A 17,758-nucleotide genomic window follows, 5' to 3' on the forward strand; every position below is an offset into this window, starting at 1 on the left:
AAATATATTATTAGCATGTAGAGTGTGAATACATGTCACTAATCACAAAAAAGAGCCTTTTTGTCTTAAAGATTTAAAAGTAGTTGGTGAACAATCCTGCAGACTGCATTCCAAAATATTGGAAAGCAAGATCTCGGATGCCTCTCGGTGTACATGGCGTCTAGACCATGTAAAAGCATCAGGTTAGCTGATATGCTATATGTGCAGTAGTATGTGCATAACGGTGGAGCAGTTGAAGCTTATTAGAGCAAAACTGCATAGGGACTTTTTTGTTATTTAAAATGAATTCACAAATGAAGTGGAGGCAATATTTCAAATATTAATGGTGAGAAATAGAAGACAAAGTCTAAAAGCAGTGACTTGGAGTACCTAATATGCAAGGTTATAAAAGAATGGATTAATGTTTCGAGATTTTCCTCAGACAAAATAGGCTCTTTAATAACTGCATCAAATGCAACCAGCAGTTATCTGTAAAAAGAAAAAAAAAGTTCCAGCTTTGCACAAGTAGATTGTCTGACTAAACAGCAGATAACATTTGTAACATCAGTGTTACATTATAACAACACTATCGGAAAATGGTAGAGTGTACTTTGCAATGTTTAATTGAAAATACATCCAACTTTTCTTTTTTTTTTTTTTTCTCCATTCATCAAAACTAAGTTAACGCTGAGTATTCCTTAGTATGGTTTATCTTTACTGCAGTACATATAATTATTTCATTCCTGTTTTGGAAACAGACCTGGTATTTTCACCCAGCATTATCTGATCAAAATAATGTGTCAAATCTCACAACAGCCTGTAACAAGTTGATGTTTCCTTGCAGTATCAAAATCTGTCCCCCTTTTGTCAAGTTTTGTTTGGCTTCTTTATTTTTATTTTTATACCACATCGAAAAACCTTTGCTTCCCATTTCTGTGTCTTCCACCTTAGATATCCGCCACCCAGAGGAGTTGTCTCTACTGCGCAAACCTCGTGACCCCAAGAAGAAAAAGAAAAAGTTGGAGGAGGCAGAAGAGGACAGTCTGGAGCTGGAAGGTCCCTTGTTGACTCCTGGATCTGGTGAGGCACAGACAGCTTTTGTATTTCTGTCTACATTAAAATAATCTTTGTTACACTGACACTGTCCTGAAGCAGCAGGTTGAACAGCAGGTTCTGCTGGCTCGCATGGAGCATCTTCCTTTCTTTTTGTTTGTGCTTGACTACACCTGTGGTTGAGAAACCACTGAGATAACTCCACACTGCTGTTTCTTGTGACCAAATGTGAATGTGCAAATTGGAGGCCTGCAAGGGATTGACAGCCATGGCTCCCAATTCTTCAGCAGGGAGGACAAGAATGGTTGAGATTCCACACATAGCTGGTCACGCTGCCATTTTAAGCCCAAACCAGGGAAGAGGAGTGCAGTTATTATAACCCTCCTCCTCCTTCTCTTTGTACTGTGTGATGGAGAGTTGCAACCACATGAGCAAGGAGGAGCAGAACAAAACAGGCTGGGTCACTGTCACTGATTTATGGGACAGAGTAAATGAGTCTACTTAACTGTTGCTCCATTTCCACTGCTGTTCTTTTTATTCTTTCTGTAGAAAAGCTTTTTTAAAATGCTTATGTCAAATTAGAATTAATCCCAGAAAACGCAAAAAGGAACCACCTCATAATAGCAGAGATGATCACACCCAAAGTCGCATCATTGCATAACATGGGTGTGTGACATTCAAGATGTACTTATTTCCCAGTGGGTGCGTGTGGTCACACTACGAGGCGGAGCCGAGCTTCAACAAACGCGTGCAAAATCTGCTTGTTGTCATTGGTTTCCTTGTCTGCTCTGTGTGCTTCCTGCGGGGCCTCCCTTTCAAATCACAAGCTGCAGTCTAAGGCTTTATTTCGTGGTCAGATCGTAGGATGTTCTGTCCCTTGAGGGGAGGAGGTGGCCGCGTAGTCCAGGTCTCCTGATCAAAATCACAAGGCTTTGCAGAGAGGCAGCGATGCAATCTGAGTGTGCTCTTTTCCCCTTTCCACCCCTCTATCAGTGGGACTCGTCACATGCGGTGCTGCTGTTAATCAGTCAGTCAATAAACTGAAAAGGATTAACAGCGATTTGTGAATGATTTATGCTTCTTCCTTTTTTAAAGCAAAAAATATATGGAAATAAGAAATTACACCATTCATTTAATTTGTTTCTTATTCCATTTTACAACAGATTATCAAAATTAAATGTGCATAGGTATTCCAGTCGTAGAAGTAAATTATAAAATAATAAAATTGAGAGACAATCTTAACATTATAAGAAAAGAAATCGCTGATTATATAAACGAAGCTAAAAGTTTAGACAATTGTCTTGTTGTTTGTCGTGCTTATGACACAAACTGAGACTTGTTCCCACAGTTTTCTCCTAAATTGGCAAAAACTCTAACTAGGGCTGTACACCAGACATGCACCAGAATTTTATTTCTCAAACTCTGATTTCTGTTTGAGAAATCAGCGAGAATTTTCAAGCACACTCTAATACGTCTGCCGGAGGATGACAGTTTGAACATTTTGATGTCTCAGCAGTTTTGTAAAGAGGAGAACTTGATCCTAAGTTGACCACATTGGATAATATGAAGGTTCTTTCAAGCTGCAGTGGAGTAGAAGACAGCCAGGCTTCAGCATACGTTTATTAAGCCTGCTAGAGTAAGGGAGAGTGAGACTTCAGCAGATAACAGCAAGGCTGTGCATATTACAGCAAGGTTTCTCCTTATTTTATCTTGTGCTATTAATCTCTGTCTATAATAAATACTGCCTATATATCTAAATCTTGGATTTGAAAATTTTGGCAGACTTTGGAAAACTTTACTCGAAGCAGATATCAGAATTGGACCATAAATCAGAAAATTGTTCCTTAACTGTACACTCAGGATACGTGGTCATTTTGACCACTACCTTGTCTGCATTTGCAGTCACTGTTGCTGTGTTGAATGATTATGCATACATGGAGGGAACCATGTTAGTTGTGCCCAACCCATCTCCTTCTAAAAATGGGACAAACTGACTCATTCGCCCTGGCACTGTCTCCGGAAATGCCACATAGTCTCACTTTAATATTCTTCATCTTTTGTCTTTTCTCCCATTTTTTTTCTGTTTCCTCTTTCCTTAAACAGTTTGAAGCATCCTGAATCTATCCTACTAATTTTGTTTCTTACTATTCCTCTCCTTTTTCCTTCACTTTTTCCTGTCTTTCCTTTTCCTACTTTCTTTCTCACACCAGCCTCTGAGATCATTTTCATCGGACCAGTGAAAGGTAAGCTTTTCCTTCGTCTTCTGTCCCGTGTTTTCTGCACTGCTTCCTTATCCTTCTCCCCCTTCCGTCGGCGCGTTAGACCTCATCCGTAGGCTGAAGGCCGGCAGTAGAGTCACCTGACTTCTCTTCAAGAGAGAGTCACCTGACATTAGTAGTCTCATGATACAAACTTATGCATCCTATTAGGTCAAACCTCAGTTTTTTTTAGTACTTTGCTCTCTAAAGGATGTGCAGGACAGTCAGCAGTTTAAACATACATTATTATTCTGTCTTTATGGCTCAGATAACAACCCAAATAGAAAGGTAATATGGTTACATTTATTGTCTTCTGCTTTTGTTTTTCTTTGAGGTCCTAACTGCAGCATGCATCCAAGTGTGGGAAATTAAGTGAATTCAATTTTGCAAGAACTGAACAGTAAACAGGATGGAGGAAGCTCATTTGTGTTTCTCAATAAACTGACAGCTTTGTCTTCTACATACTTGCACTACATGGTTAACATTCCTCGTGAGACCCTATGGGAGATGGGAGTACTCTCCCTGCCCTGGTGAACTCGGCATTAGGAGGAAGACCTTGGAGGATCCGTTGGATAACACCCTCCCCCACAAAAAATGGGTGGTCAAAGCCGGCACCGCTTTCTCATGACCTTAGCTCACAAACACAAACATACACTGTCACAAACTCCAACCAAACCCACTTCCTTGTTTCAGAAGAGATTTAGTGGTTTAGTCAGCTACTTCTTGACCTAAGGCTGTAGGAGGAAGAGAGGGAACGAAGGGGGCGAGATCGCCAAAAATACTCTCAACAGGAAATGCAAACAGCTTTACCCCAGGGACTTGTGTGTGTGTGTGTGTGTGTGTGTGTGGTGTCTGATTCCAACTCTGAAAACCTAAAGGAAAAAATTGTACATGTAAATCAATGTTTGGAGCGCTTAAATATAATGTTTTGTTCAACTAATTTGTTCATATTGTTAATTTTGCCTGTTGAATCTCGCCTTCCCTGTGCATAGTTTGCTGCAGCAGTGTAATTCTGTCGGTATGTGGTTATACTTCAGCAGGTCTGCTTATCTTATGATGCATCATTGGAAACACTGTTGGGTGGAAGTTGTATAGTGATGTTGAATGCTAACTGGTCTTACTAAGGATATCATTAGGGTTTCATGTGATTGACTCACAGTGAGGCATAATTGTGAAGTGGGGAAAAAAATGCCTTCATATTCAGTCCCTTTCACTCTGATATTGCTAAATAAATTCCAGCACAAGTGGAGAAATGCAAGCCACACCTCTCAGATTTTCATTTGTAAAAGTTTGAAAGCCATATTTCACTTTCATTCTGCTTTGTAATAATACACTACTATCAGTTTACTTAATTCTACTGAAATGGTTGTAAAGTGGGGAAAAAAAGGTCATGGTAAACGGATAAGAAAGCTTTGCAAAGCACCATTTATGTAGGAAAAATGTTTTTCTTTATGCATTGTGTGCTTTTCTTTGTATATGGATAATGGTGGATTAACTGGAGATTTGGGTTTATGTTTTTTCTATTGCAGGGAGTGTCTACTCTAGTCCAGGCTTGTACAGTAAGACCATGACCCCCACCTACGATTCCAGAGATGGCAGCCCCCTGTCGCCCACCTCGGCCTGGTTTGGGGACAGCCCCCTGTCAGAGGGCAATCCTGGCATCCTTGCCGTCAGCCAGTCGATAGCCTCACCAGACATCCTGGTTAAACTCTACAAACCCCAGTCCCTGCTGGACAAAGCCAAGATCAATCAAGGGTGAGATGATGCTGACCTAGTAGTTTGGAAAAAAAAAACGGACCATCTTAAATGTTAATATGTTGTTTTTACGTCGTTTAGATCTGTGGGGGTTTTTATTGTAGTTTTCATGTCTGTTCAGGTGGCTAGACTCGTCCAGGTCTCTGATGGAGCAGGATGTGAAGGAGAACGATGTGCTGTTGCTGAGGTTTAAATATCACAGCTTCTTCGACCTCAACCCTAAGGTACGTCCCGCCGTCAGGGAATCACAAGTAAAGCAGTAGCTAGTTTTTTGTACTATACAGTCATGTGATATTTTAAGGAAAATATAGTCACTAAAATGTGTGCCGTCTTCATGTTTCAAGACACATTTGTGGTGTTCTTTTGAGTTTGAATCCAATCAAATTCAGTGATTTACTGCTAGTCTGGTCGTTCAGGCAGAGCATTTCGAGTTCTGAGACTTTAACAGGTGTTGGAATGCCTTTTCCCGTCAGCATGTGTTTGTATTTATCCGCAGTATGATGCCATCAGAGTCAACCAGCTCTATGAACAGGCCAAGTGGGCCATCCTGCTGGAGGAAATTGAGTGCACAGAGGAGGAAATGATGATGTTTGCTGCCCTGCAGGTAAGAACAGTGTGTTTGTGCGAAAGCCTGGTCGTTTTTTTTTTCTGTCCTTGTTGTGTATATAGATCTGAAATATGAAGGGCTTTGCAGTCATTTTTTCTTTGGATGTTGTAACTCACTACCTGATGCTAATTAATTGGACTGGATCCCAGTCAAAAGCTGGGCCATATGGCTGCCAGTTGGGCAGTGCACACAGTGTCTAAGTGTTCATGCTGCTTTACAACCTGAACGCTGCTGTGTTTCTTCGTCTTCATGGTACTGCTTGTTCACTAATGTTCTGTATCAAACCTCTGGGGTCTTCACTGAACAGCTGGGTTTATATTGAGGTTGATTTCCACACAAACGCCCAGGTTACTAACTAGGTGACTTTTGAAAGCAACTGGATTTTATAGAGGTGTCTCAGATCAAAAGATGAAGGATGAATGCAAATGCATACCACACTTTTTAGATTTATAAGTGTAAAAACATCTTAAAATCCATTTCGTTTTACTTGAAGTTCATAATTATGCACCACTTTGTATTGGAAGGTCAAATAAATAATGTCTATATTTGCATTCTGAGAATAAGCTACATTTTCAGTATTGTTTCTATGGGACTTCTGAGTATGTTTACATACATCCATCAGTTACTTTTAGTTTTGAATTACAGTAGGCTAGAATCAAGCCTATTATCCAGGCGGCTGGTCAAGTAGTGGGGTAATCCCTGGACAGGCCACTAGTGAAAGGATAGCAGTGGAAATGATCTACAGATGTTAGCCCCTTTTGCTTCCTCAAGTTGCCACATGGTGCCCTCAGCTATTTCTGACCATCATAAACTGGGTGCCAAGACCTGAGGACGCCACTCTGTCCTCACCCCGAGGGTAATTATAGTGCGTATTTGGCCGCAGGGCTCCATCCATTGGCCCAGACCACCCACTCCAACAAGATACCTTCCCATAGTCCTGCTCGGCATTCCTTTGAAAGTTCTTGCAGTCTGAGGTGTGAACGTGTATTTTATCAGACTGGTAATAAATCACACTTGAATGGTTTCTTGTTGCTGTGCCATTAGTGTTGCTGATGGACGTTTGGTGTTCAGACCAGTGGCGGCTCTGTCACTACCTGTCTATTAGCACGTAGCTCTGCTGCGTTTCATCCACTTACTATGAGCATAAAGTTTCACAGCTGAGGGAGGCCATCAGACATCTAAAAAAAGGAGCAGTGATCGTTTAGTTCCAGTCTGGTTCCGCTGGGCGTTTGCATGGCGTCATTTTGAGTTTACGCAGAAATTTGGCGTGTGATGGTTAAAAACATAACCTAGAGCCACAAAAATGGGAAAATAAGCTTTGCTCTTTAGCATATTTTGAAAATAAATGTCAGTTCAGAATAAAATGTATTGCATCTACTCTTTCTGCCAGCCTTACTTCTTGTATGCAACATATTTCTGCCAAACGCAGCTCTGTGGCTTTCACTTTCTGGGCAGCTGTTCATTCATATATCGGTGAAGGAGGCTGGTGATGAGTTGACATGGAAAAATGCCATTTGTCAACGAGCTGTTTTTAGTTTTGGTGACTCACTGGAGGATTTTCTGTAATGAGGCTATCCTTCTGAACTGCTGTTTCCATTGTTACTGACACATGTTTCCTCATCTTGCACATATGTACCCCAGTGAGAGATTTTTATTTGCTGTTAAACTTCAAAGACATGCTATGAATGTTTCCCTGACCACATCGCTTATTATGCGGTGCATTAGCATTGTCTGTTATTTTGTCCTATCCTGTTATGTTTTTTTAAGCTTCTTCAGTTTCCTCTTAAACAATCATACAGCAACGTTAAATGGTACACAGTTGCAGTAAGCTTTACCATACAAGTATTTTTATGACTTTCATTGCAGCCCAGCTTTCATGTATAAAAGGGAACTTGGAGCATTTTTGCAAGAATAGCAACAAACTTCAGATATCAGCTAACATGACTATGGGTTTTGCTCTCTACTTTAACTAATTGTTTCTCAGCTTTACTGGTAGAGTAACATTTCAATACTCCTGATTGATCTGTATGGAAGAAACAATGAATCACTAAAGTTGTCTGAACTGAAGCATTTATTTTTCCTCAGTACCACATCAACAAGCTGTCAGGCATGTCTTCAGACAACCACATGAATAACAGCGAGAAGGAGGTGGATGAGGTGGATGCAGCGTTGTCTGACCTGGAGATTACTTTGGAAGGAGGGAAAACCTCCAGCACACTGGTATGAGAAAAACTCTGCTGCATTTTTTATTGGTGAAGTGTATTTTCCAAACTTACAATGGGAGACCAATTTTTTCCCCCAGTTCTGAGGTTTTGGTTCATGTTTTTGTTTCAGTTTTGGAGTTTATGAGCTAAATTTACACTTCACATAAAGTTAACAAGGACACAAAAAGGAGTAAGAAGAAAAGTAAACGAGATATAACTTGAGTGTACTCAGAATTTTAGTAAATATGTCATGTAGATTGTGTATAGCTACTTTTATTTCCTTTTCAACGCCATTTGCCAACATTTACTTTAAGTGCATTTTTTAGGCCCGACATGTAAACTGATGGACACTTTTGAGTGGTGTAAGCAAGCTCAAAAGTGACTAAAACAGTTCATGACTAAAACTGAAAATTAAGATTTAAGGTGTATGAGTTGGTTTTTATACTGCTTGGCTATATGAAGCTGTTTACATAAACTTTAATTGACACAATTATTAATGTGCGGGCCTTTGCACTTCAGTGTGGGAATGCTGGTCAGAACTGGAGCAGAAATAACATTTAGTTCAGTTCTTTTTTCTAGCAGTTTTTGTCACAAGTAGCCATTCATCAGTGTAATGGGTTACAAGTAAGCTGGACCTTCCACTGAGCTCTGTTAAATCCCTGGGTATGAGGGCAGTGTGTTGCTCCTCAGTGTAAAAATTGGCATTGGTTTCAGGGAGGTGCTTGTCACCAATTTTGTCTTGAGCTGCCTTTTTGTTGTGTACATAAAGTAATCACTCTTTGGTTTTCCATCGTCATTGCGCTCATTTTCTTCGTTTGCAGTTTGTACTTTGTTTTTCTCTTCACGTATAACTTGATTTTGGGCACAGAACCAAATAAAAATGTTATTTAGTCCTTTTATATTGGTCAGCTCTTTAAAAGTGATACAATTAAAGTCATATAAATTCTAAACCAAAGGACACACTAAAAGTTGGATTTGGTATGTTTCCGGTGTAAAACTTCCTCACTTCAGAGTTGCTACTTCAACTGTTGACACAGGAAGCATAAATGTTAATGGATTTTTTTTTCCATTTCCTCTCAGGGTGACATCACATCTATTCCAGAACTAGCAGACTATGTCAAAGTCTTCAAGTAAGTGTATTTTCAGAGCAACACCTCCCTAAAGCATTTACTCTCTCTGACATACAAAATGCAAGTAACTCCTCGTAAATTCAGAAACGTCTTTGATTAAAAGATTAAGAGAATTTCTATTAACTTTTTAAAGAAATATTTTCTCTTTCCAACATTGCGCTAAACTGTAATGGTGCCAGTACCAAAGACCATTTAAATAGGAGGGAGCTTTTAGGTTCTCTTTAGGGAGATTAGTTGGTGGGAGCGTATTTTGAATCCAATCCGTTTTTGGCTCAAAGACGTTGCTGACAGAATGTTGCCTCCTGGGGTGCTTGTCTCATAAAATATGCAGTATAAAGTTGTTTGGAGTGGGGGATGTGATATTGAGGAGCATTTCCTCTGTAATGGTTTTCCACAATGCTGGCTCCATTCCTCCTCACCTCACTGACTTTACACTTCAGGAGCTCCCTCTCTTCCTCCTCTTTGTATTCTCCTATGATCTTTCCTCCCCCGCTCTTCCTGCTAAAGAATATTGAGCATTTTTCCAGCTGAACCCTGATATGTCTGTCTGCCGTGCATTTCTAGACCCAAGAAGCTGACGCTGAAGGGCTATAAGCAGTACTGGTGCACGTTCAAGGACATCACGATTTCCTGCTACAAGAGTAAAGAGGAAGCACTCGGGACACCGGCACACCAAATGAATCTCAGAGGTGCAGAAACGCAAACATGCCTAAAGTGTTGCATGATTCTCATCGTGAAATGTGAAGGTTTATTTATCTGCGTTAAACATGTTGTGGTAGGTGGCGTGTTAAAAGAATGACGGAAACCTTTTGTCCTCATTTCCCGTCTGCTCAGGTTGTGAGGTAACGCCAGATGTGAATATTTCTGGTCAGAAATTCAACATCAAATTGCTAATCCCCGTGGCCGATGGGATGAACGAGATCTGGCTTCGGTGTGACACAGTAAGGCTGAATCGTTTCCCCAGATTTCTCCTCTATCTGCTGCTCTCTTTAATTCCACTGTTCTGTCTGCAGGAGAAACAGTACGCTCACTGGATGGCAGCATGTCGCCTGGCCTCCAAAGGGAAGACCATGGCCGACAGCTCATACAACCTGGAGGTCCAGAACATTCTCTCCTTCCTCAAGATGCAACACATGAACCCCGACCCTCAGTTCATTGAACCAATCACCACTGACATCAACCCAGAGTGTCTGGTGTCTCCACGGTATCTTAAAAAGTACAAGAACAAGCAGGTAAGCCACCCAGGTTCTGCTGGAAGCTTTAAACAAATGTTAGTTTTTTTTCAAACAAGTTGTTGTTTTATAGATTGTTTATCTGTGCAGTTTATTAGTTGTGCTGATTGGTGAAACATTTTCTGCCCAGATATCAGTGGCTCTTACTCCACATTTTCCTGTTTTTTTCTGTTTTTTTCACCTTAGCTTCCTGTACATATCTTCCTCTGTCACAAAGTCAACTTTACATCAGATTTCTAAAACACAACCTTTACAACACCCAGCTGCTTTTGCTAAACTCTATTTCTATCCTCTGATGCAGCAAATCAGAATTCCTTATGGTTAAATATTAAATGCACCAAAAAAGTTGAGCTAATTTTCAGCTTAGTTGGCCCTGCCTAGTTAGAGACTCCAGCAAAAAATCTTTTGCTGCTAGAGCACTGTGCTAAGCTCAAGCAGGTCACATTGACAAAAATGCTCTTTAATGTGGATGCTGTAACTTGGAAAAACCCAAAGGGGGTAATTTTATTGTTGGTGAGGTAACCAGAGGAATCACAAACGAAAAAGCTTTTTAAAAGGAAACCGTTTTCTCAGTATTTGCACATCAGCAGATAACAGAAAAACGTTGTAGATTACGTTAAAAATACTTTTTGAGGTTTTAACCTTTCATCTTGTATTTGGAAAAGTTCCCAGCCTTTTGGGAAGCTAACAGGAAAGGTAAAGACCGGAGGCTGCTGTTTTAGTAATGTAAGCCAGACTATGTGCACCAATCTCTAATACAAGCTAATAACATTTTAAAATGTCAGGGTTTTAAAATAAGGCGCTACTTTGTTACACACTATTGAGAAGTTAGCTTGGATCCTAACAAAACATTTGCATTCACAGCAGGATAGTTACAAAAAAGGAGTTTTAGTGCTCTTCTTGATACTTGTTATATTTTAGTTCTTAGAGGAAAATCTAATAAATGTAAAACTGGCATCAGCAGGTGAAAACTTTACCAAAGCCTGGGGTTTGAATCGGCTACACAAGGTTTTAGCTACATCAGTGTTTTCATCACATAATCCCTACATTCTGTTTAGAAATCACTGTAAATTAAGAGTATATAAGCTCCATTTCAATCTACACGAAAGAACTGACCTAGTGTTGAGGCAGCACAAAGCTGAAAACTGTTGACTTGTTTCTCTTATTTTTTGTTCAATCTCCAAATTTGGTGCGTCTGAAGTTGTTTCAGCAGCAGGAGTGAAAGTTTTCAACATTTAATCCCTACCAGCCTTTTAATTCTCTCTCAGATGTTGGGAAGATTCTACACTTTGCTCAGCAGATTTGCATGCAAACAAATAGGCTGCTGTGTGTACACTGCAGCAGCTGAGTACACGGCTGCCATGGCAGTGTTGGTTAGGGATGGATGAGGCAGGATCTTACCTCTGTACTTTAGCTTAGTCACTCAGTCTGGAGCTGTTTAAGTTGGAAGTAAAAATGTGGCGTTTTGCCAGAGGGAAGGATGTCGGGGGGGGGAGCTGATACAGTAAACGATGACTCAAGGAGTCTGGACCGCCGCCTGGAGTACCACAGATATCCAGAAAGAAATGGAGACGGAGAACAAGGATTAGACAATCACGAATTGCTATAAAACAGGAAGCATTGAGTCAGAGTTGATGTTGGTTCCAGGGATATCACAGTTGTGGTTAGTAATACAGTAAACTAAACTTTGTTTTAAAAGCCTTTGTTCAAAACTGACTGTAGTTGAGATTTAGTTAGGAATCGTAAAAGAATAAGTTACTATAGCCTAATGTGGATAAATGTAATGTATTTTATGTTGCCGTTTTGCTACTTTAGCATGCAGTTTAGTTTCTGTCTTGACTGGAAAATGGCAGATCACTGCGTAATGATCCAAATCAATCAAACAAATGGTGCACCAGACACAAAATCAATTTTCTGGCATAATCATCCAAGTCCTCCCATCTATATGCTACTGAAAACATGTTGAATTTTCCATATGAATCCATGCTGCTTCATTAAAATATAAATAGATTTTAAGGATTCTTGCACATCTTTACCAGGAGTTTAAACAAGCGTGTCCTTAACTGTATTAGCTGTATTTCAAATACATCACCAAAACTCACACAAGCCCAGTGTGATGAATGTTTTCCACGGGCTCAACATGAAAGGGTAATGCTGTACTGTATGTACAGTGAGTGCCTTATGCTCACACACACATGCACACGTGACGTGAACTTGTGTAGTGGGCGTTGGGGCATCAGGAAATGAGCCTTGCTTGGGAATGCTGCGCGGGAAAACTGTCTGGGAAAAACCTGTAAACCCTCTAGCCGGCTGCGGCCCCTCCCCATCTCCCTTCAAATCAGGCTTCCTGTTGCAAGATTCGTCCAGGGAGACTTCCGTGCTGTTGCTCCAAGCGGATGTATACACAGGAATTTCTGCATTACGTGGGTTGGAGCACTGTCTGGTCTGCTTGTACAAGTTTAGCCATAAAGCAAACACTAAAAGAGTTGAAAAGCAGCTCCTAAAGCTTCAAGACTTTAATCTTCAGCCACACTGAAGTTGGTATACAACGCCATCTTGTGGTACAATATATGAGGAGCTCTGATATTTTATTGTCTCTGTGGAAGTTATGACACAGTAAACAGACAGTCGAAGCCTAAATATACAATTCCAGTTTCTATTTGACTGATGTTTTCCTTAACAGTGTTGCCGTCCTTCTTTTCTTTTTTGAGCTCTACTCTCCATTGTGGCTCAATACTGCATGACACCTCATCCCCACAGTCCCGCTCTTTCATTACAGTTATGCCACAGTTTCCAGCATTACTTTTTTATTATTGGTATCCTTCCTCCCCTGACTCTAATCTGTTTTGCCTGTTTGTTGTCCAAACTTTTTTTCCTCTTTCTGTTTTTTCTGCATCTCTGTCAAACTCCTGCATCTTTCCATACCCACCTCCTCTCTTCAGCCAGGCTATGTCAGGGATTTGGTAAGTGATGTGTGTCCACTGGGTGTCTTTAAGCTGTTCTGCATGTTTGTGTATATCCTTTTTTTTTGTCTTTGTGCTCCTCTAACTATAGAAAGTAGATGGCATAATTCCTAATGTGTGTCATGTGTTTTCAGCTATAACAAGTTTCCAAGAGTTAATAAGGAAAAGAAAATCACACGTGAAAGTATTGCTATGGCTTCTACTTTATGTTGAAACAACAATCTTAACAAATATGTCAAAGACTAAAACATGGAGTTCTGCTGCATGCTTTAGTCCATTTAACACTCATAATAGATTAATAAGCGTTTAAATGACTTTAGTATTAGCTTTATCACACTGCTTTAGTTTGTGTGTCTCCAATAGAACTCAACCAGAGGTAAGTGACTGGCCACAGTAAATGTGTTTTGACCACAGTTACTTTACAAATACACACAATTGTGACTGAAACAATTTTAGGGTAGCTCTGATCCTGTGTTGACTTCAATGGCATTGATGTCAGAGAAGAAGAGCTGTTCAGGTTCACTGCAGTTGTTATGCATCAACATCAAGCCAGCGTCTTGTCAGAAATAAAAATAAAAGGCACAGGAAAAATAATGACCACCACATTAAAACAAAATTAAAGAGTTATCAGTATGTGTCATTTGAAAAACCATTGGATTGTAACGCATGGCGCCCCCTAGGTGACAGGACTTTGTTTTTGCATTCACACAGTAAGTTTTGCATTCCCTCACAGTGATGTATTTACTAGTCACTTCATGCGCCATCTTGAACATGGTAAGGTTTTATCTATATTTGATATCTTGTTTGTGAAATACCTGAGGTTTTATATCTTTCTTTAGGACACAAATGCACCACAAACATATCTGTGAACTCACCTTGATTCTTCTTATGTCTTGGCAACAGTTTATATTCAAGTGTGGATTCGTATTTGATGGGGTAGTTGTTGTGTTAAGTGATGACGGGACGACTTTGTTGGACTGGGCTTAGTTTGTATTAGTTTAATAGAGCACCATGCCAAAAATCAGTTTTTTATGTGTGTGATTTTTGTCTGGCAGATTTCCGCCCGAATCCTTGAAGCCCATCAGAACGTGGCCCAGATGAGTCTCATCGAGGCCAAGATGCGCTTCATTCAGGCATGGCAGTCCTTGCCAGAGTTTGGAATCACTCACTTCCTTGCAAAGTACATAGTTCAATCACCATGATCTATCTTTTTAATCTGTATTTTCTGTGGCATATCATGCAGTTTGCTGAGCTAAACTGTCACTCTTTGTTTCCCTCTTTGCTCCTCAGATTCCAAGGAGGAAAAAAAGAAGAGCTGATTGGAATCACCTATAATCGCCTGATCCGAATGGACGCCCACACTGGAGACGCAATCAAGACCTGGCGCTTCAGCAACATGAAACAGTGGAATGTCAACTGGGAGATCAAGATGGTAGGGAGACCAACGAAAGTTGCTAAAACTGTTTTTTCATACCTTATAAAAAATGTCCTCACCCTTTGAGGTTTTTCACATTTATCCCTAGTTCAGCGTATTTTATTGGTATTTCATCTGACATACCAACACAGTGTATCACATAATTGTGATGTAGAGGTTTCCAAAAGCCAAAGGTTTTACAAATAAAAATATTTGATGTTTATTGCTCTGAATCCTTGATTAGTCAATACTTTGTAGAAACACAATTTACAGCAGTTCTATCTGCTCATCTTTCGGGATAAGACAAACCTGACATTTTCTCCCACTAGCTTTCTTGTTTCTGCTGAACAAAGTATCCCCACAGCATGATTCCTCCTCCACCATGTCATATAACATGGGACTGTTGGGTTTGGCATTAGGTTTTCATCTGACCAGAACATGTTCTTCTCCATTTTCAACCATGTCCCTGACAAGGATTGAGGCAAACAAAACTTTTTATGAGTTCCTCGAAGGGGGGTCATATATTTTTTGTGTAGTCTGATTGACGCATCATGTCCTGTGCATTCAGGTGACTGTCGAGTTTGCAGACGAGCCCAGTCTGTCCTTCATCTGCGCCGAAGTGGACTGCAAGGTGGTCCACGAGTTCATTGGCGGCTACATCTTCTTGTCGACACGCGCCAAGGACCAGAACGAGTCGCTAGATGAGGAAATGTTCTATAAACTGACCAGCGGCTGGGTCTGAGCAGTCCCAGGCCAATGATTTTTAGGTCAGGGGTCGGGAAGAGGAGCAGGCTTGTATGGGTTTATTTTATTGTGTTCTGTTGTCGTTTTAAGTGTTTGAAACTGTGCCGAAGAAGTCAAGGTTTAGCACAGGTATTGCCAAGACTGACACAATTATTGTTCTGGTTTTATATATATATATATATAATATATATATATTGCATTAATGCTCAGTCATTTGTTACGTCACTAATGTTTTGGTTGGTACAATCCAGATGAAGCCTTGTGTTTTAGTAGGAACCTTAGAATAACACCTTGTACCACCAACTTCTTTTTCTCCTCTTTGCTTTCTTGTCTTTTCCTCTATTAGAGTTGTGGCCACAAATTTTAATCCATGATGCCTGTTTGATCAACCTTTAGATTTAATCCCAAAGAATATTTTCAGACTTGTCTCTCTTAATCATATTCCGTATTTTTCTTAGTCTGGAAAAAATATGGCATTAGAGTTTATCAGTTGCCAAGTCTGGAGAAATATAGAGGAAATGTTCTTTCAGACTTTTTTAATTATACAAAAGATTTTTTTAAAAATCAAAATTTCATATCGTGGAGTTATTTCAATAATGACATTTATCTAAGATTGGTCTTTGTAACTAATCTTTAACATTTACAGTTAAACTAGTCTCTAGTTAAATCTTGATGATGTCATAGCTGGTTTAACTATTATGGATTCAATTATACTTTGCCAAATGCTCAAGATGACTGAAGTAGTTCAGTTCTTTTACATTTTGTTTTCAAATGGTCATAATAATGTAATAAGGACTGACTAAAAGATTTTGGCAAATAATTCTGACTACTAATGAGTGAGGATGATAAAGTTCAAAACGGGGCACATTTAAAAGCCCTGCATTCTCGTCTGTACCTGGACTGAAGGAGCTAAAATCTTACCATATTAACTAATATTTATTTCATATAAAGGAATGAGTCAATCAATAAATTTACGCCCACCTTTCCCTTTCTATTACTCTCCTTTACATCTCATGGAAACACTTTTGATTTATAGATTCCTCTCTATTAATAAGCTGATACATTTTTCTTATGCTTTCTTATTTCACACCTTTCATCTTGTTTGGTTGAGCCACCCTGTTGGCCGTGTATTGGCCTGACGCAGACCCCCTAGTAAGCCTTCATTTGTAATCAGCTTACTGAATAGGAAACATTTCTGAAAACGCTACACTTCAGTGCGCCGTAATGGGCGTCCTGTTGGTTTTACCACCTGGGTATACCGAATAAGGTCAAAATGCCCCATTCAGTTCCAGTTAATATGCAAGGGCGCCAATTTTTTTGTGACTTGCCTACGTTTTTTTTTTTTACATTTTTTTTTTAAACTGTAACAGCAAGAGATGTGACCGTCTGTAGCTGCTTTTACGAGTTTAAAGCAACCGGAGACTTGAAATTACAGCTGTGACGTTAAAGTGCATGTACACTACACAACAGGAGGAACACTATCACAGTCCCTCGAAGCATGTCCTACGTTAATGAAGTCCTGTTTCTCACCGTATAGTATTATATCGTTATCAATACACACCAGCAAAAGGTCACAGAATTTAAAGAATGAATATGCAATTTTTTTTTTTTTGTTCTCTTCTCAGTATGAAGGATTGATAAATGAAGTATTGTTATTTTTTGTAACTAATGTAAAAATGCAAACATTTTATAAAATTGTACAGTGTTTTTTTTCTGCTTTGGGGATTTGGAGGGTTTTGTTTTTTTTTTTCCTTTCAGAAGCCATCAGTCGACGTGTGTAGCTTTCAGAACTGTGTCTGTACATTGTGGTCTTACTGAGGTCCCACATGACGATGCATATGACTTTAAATGAAGATAACACTAGCCTCAAACTCCTGACGTGGTGCAGTCAGATCCTAGGTTGAGTCGTTGTTATTCTTAGTTCATTTTGTTCATTTATTTTTGTCTTCTCTTGTCCCATTTGCAAAAAAAACCTGTCAATTAATGGCCAAGAGAACCATATTTATTATTTGTTTGAACTGACAATTATTTACAAACATTTCTGACTTATATTCAGCTTGTTCACATTTTTATTACTTTTTTTGTCACAACTGAAGAGTGCCATATAATGTGGTGAAGAAGATGACCCTGGAGTTTGAGACAGTTCAACAAAAATTTATATTAATAAAAAAAAATAAGAGAGAAGAAAAAACCAAGCATATATAAATATATATTTTTGTTCTTGTTAATGTTTTGTTTGCCTCCAGTGTCCAGAGCAGCTGTGCATGTCCTGCTGTTCTGTTTTCTGACTGTAAAAAAATGCATTTATTTTAAAAAAAAAATAATAAAGTAATTTTTATTTAAATTATTTGACTCCATTTTTTATTGAGAGATCTCTGCAAAAAACATCTACACTCTTTTTGGCACATTCATACCAAGT

At 39.4% G+C, this 17,758-nt stretch overlaps 1 protein-coding gene across 5 annotated transcripts in view; it reads left to right on the forward strand.

Annotated features, from left to right (window-relative positions):
* Positions 1 to 17,683, forward strand: part of fermt2 (FERM domain containing kindlin 2) — a 42,234-nt gene extending 24,551 nt beyond the window's left edge. For 2 of the 5 annotated variants that reach the window (XM_008399782.3, XM_017302510.2), the window contains exons 4-17: positions 931 to 1,059; positions 3,243 to 3,275; positions 4,820 to 5,045; positions 5,167 to 5,269; positions 5,542 to 5,649; positions 7,738 to 7,872; positions 8,937 to 8,986; positions 9,551 to 9,675; positions 9,821 to 9,927; positions 10,000 to 10,218; positions 13,161 to 13,181; positions 14,237 to 14,361; positions 14,472 to 14,613; positions 15,164 to 17,683. In XM_008399782.3, the coding sequence (XP_008398004.1) occupies positions 931 to 1,059; positions 3,243 to 3,275; positions 4,820 to 5,045; positions 5,167 to 5,269; positions 5,542 to 5,649; positions 7,738 to 7,872; positions 8,937 to 8,986; positions 9,551 to 9,675; positions 9,821 to 9,927; positions 10,000 to 10,218; positions 13,161 to 13,181; positions 14,237 to 14,361; positions 14,472 to 14,613; positions 15,164 to 15,337 (1,697 nt within the window). In that variant the 3' untranslated portion in view covers positions 15,338 to 17,683. The remainder of the gene's footprint in view (positions 1 to 930; positions 1,060 to 3,242; positions 3,276 to 4,819; positions 5,046 to 5,166; positions 5,270 to 5,541; positions 5,650 to 7,737; positions 7,873 to 8,936; positions 8,987 to 9,550; positions 9,676 to 9,820; positions 9,928 to 9,999; positions 10,219 to 13,160; positions 13,182 to 14,236; positions 14,362 to 14,471; positions 14,614 to 15,163) is intronic. The other 3 variants (XM_008399783.3, XM_008399784.2, XM_008399785.3) reach the window with 3 other exon arrangements.
* Positions 17,684 to 17,758: the final 75 nt, after the last annotated feature.

The sequence above is a fragment of the Poecilia reticulata genome, chromosome 22, assembly GCF_904066995.2.
Source record: "Poecilia reticulata chromosome 22, P_reticulata-male-v2, whole genome shotgun sequence".
NCBI lineage: Eukaryota > Metazoa > Chordata > Actinopteri > Cyprinodontiformes > Poeciliidae > Poecilia > Poecilia reticulata.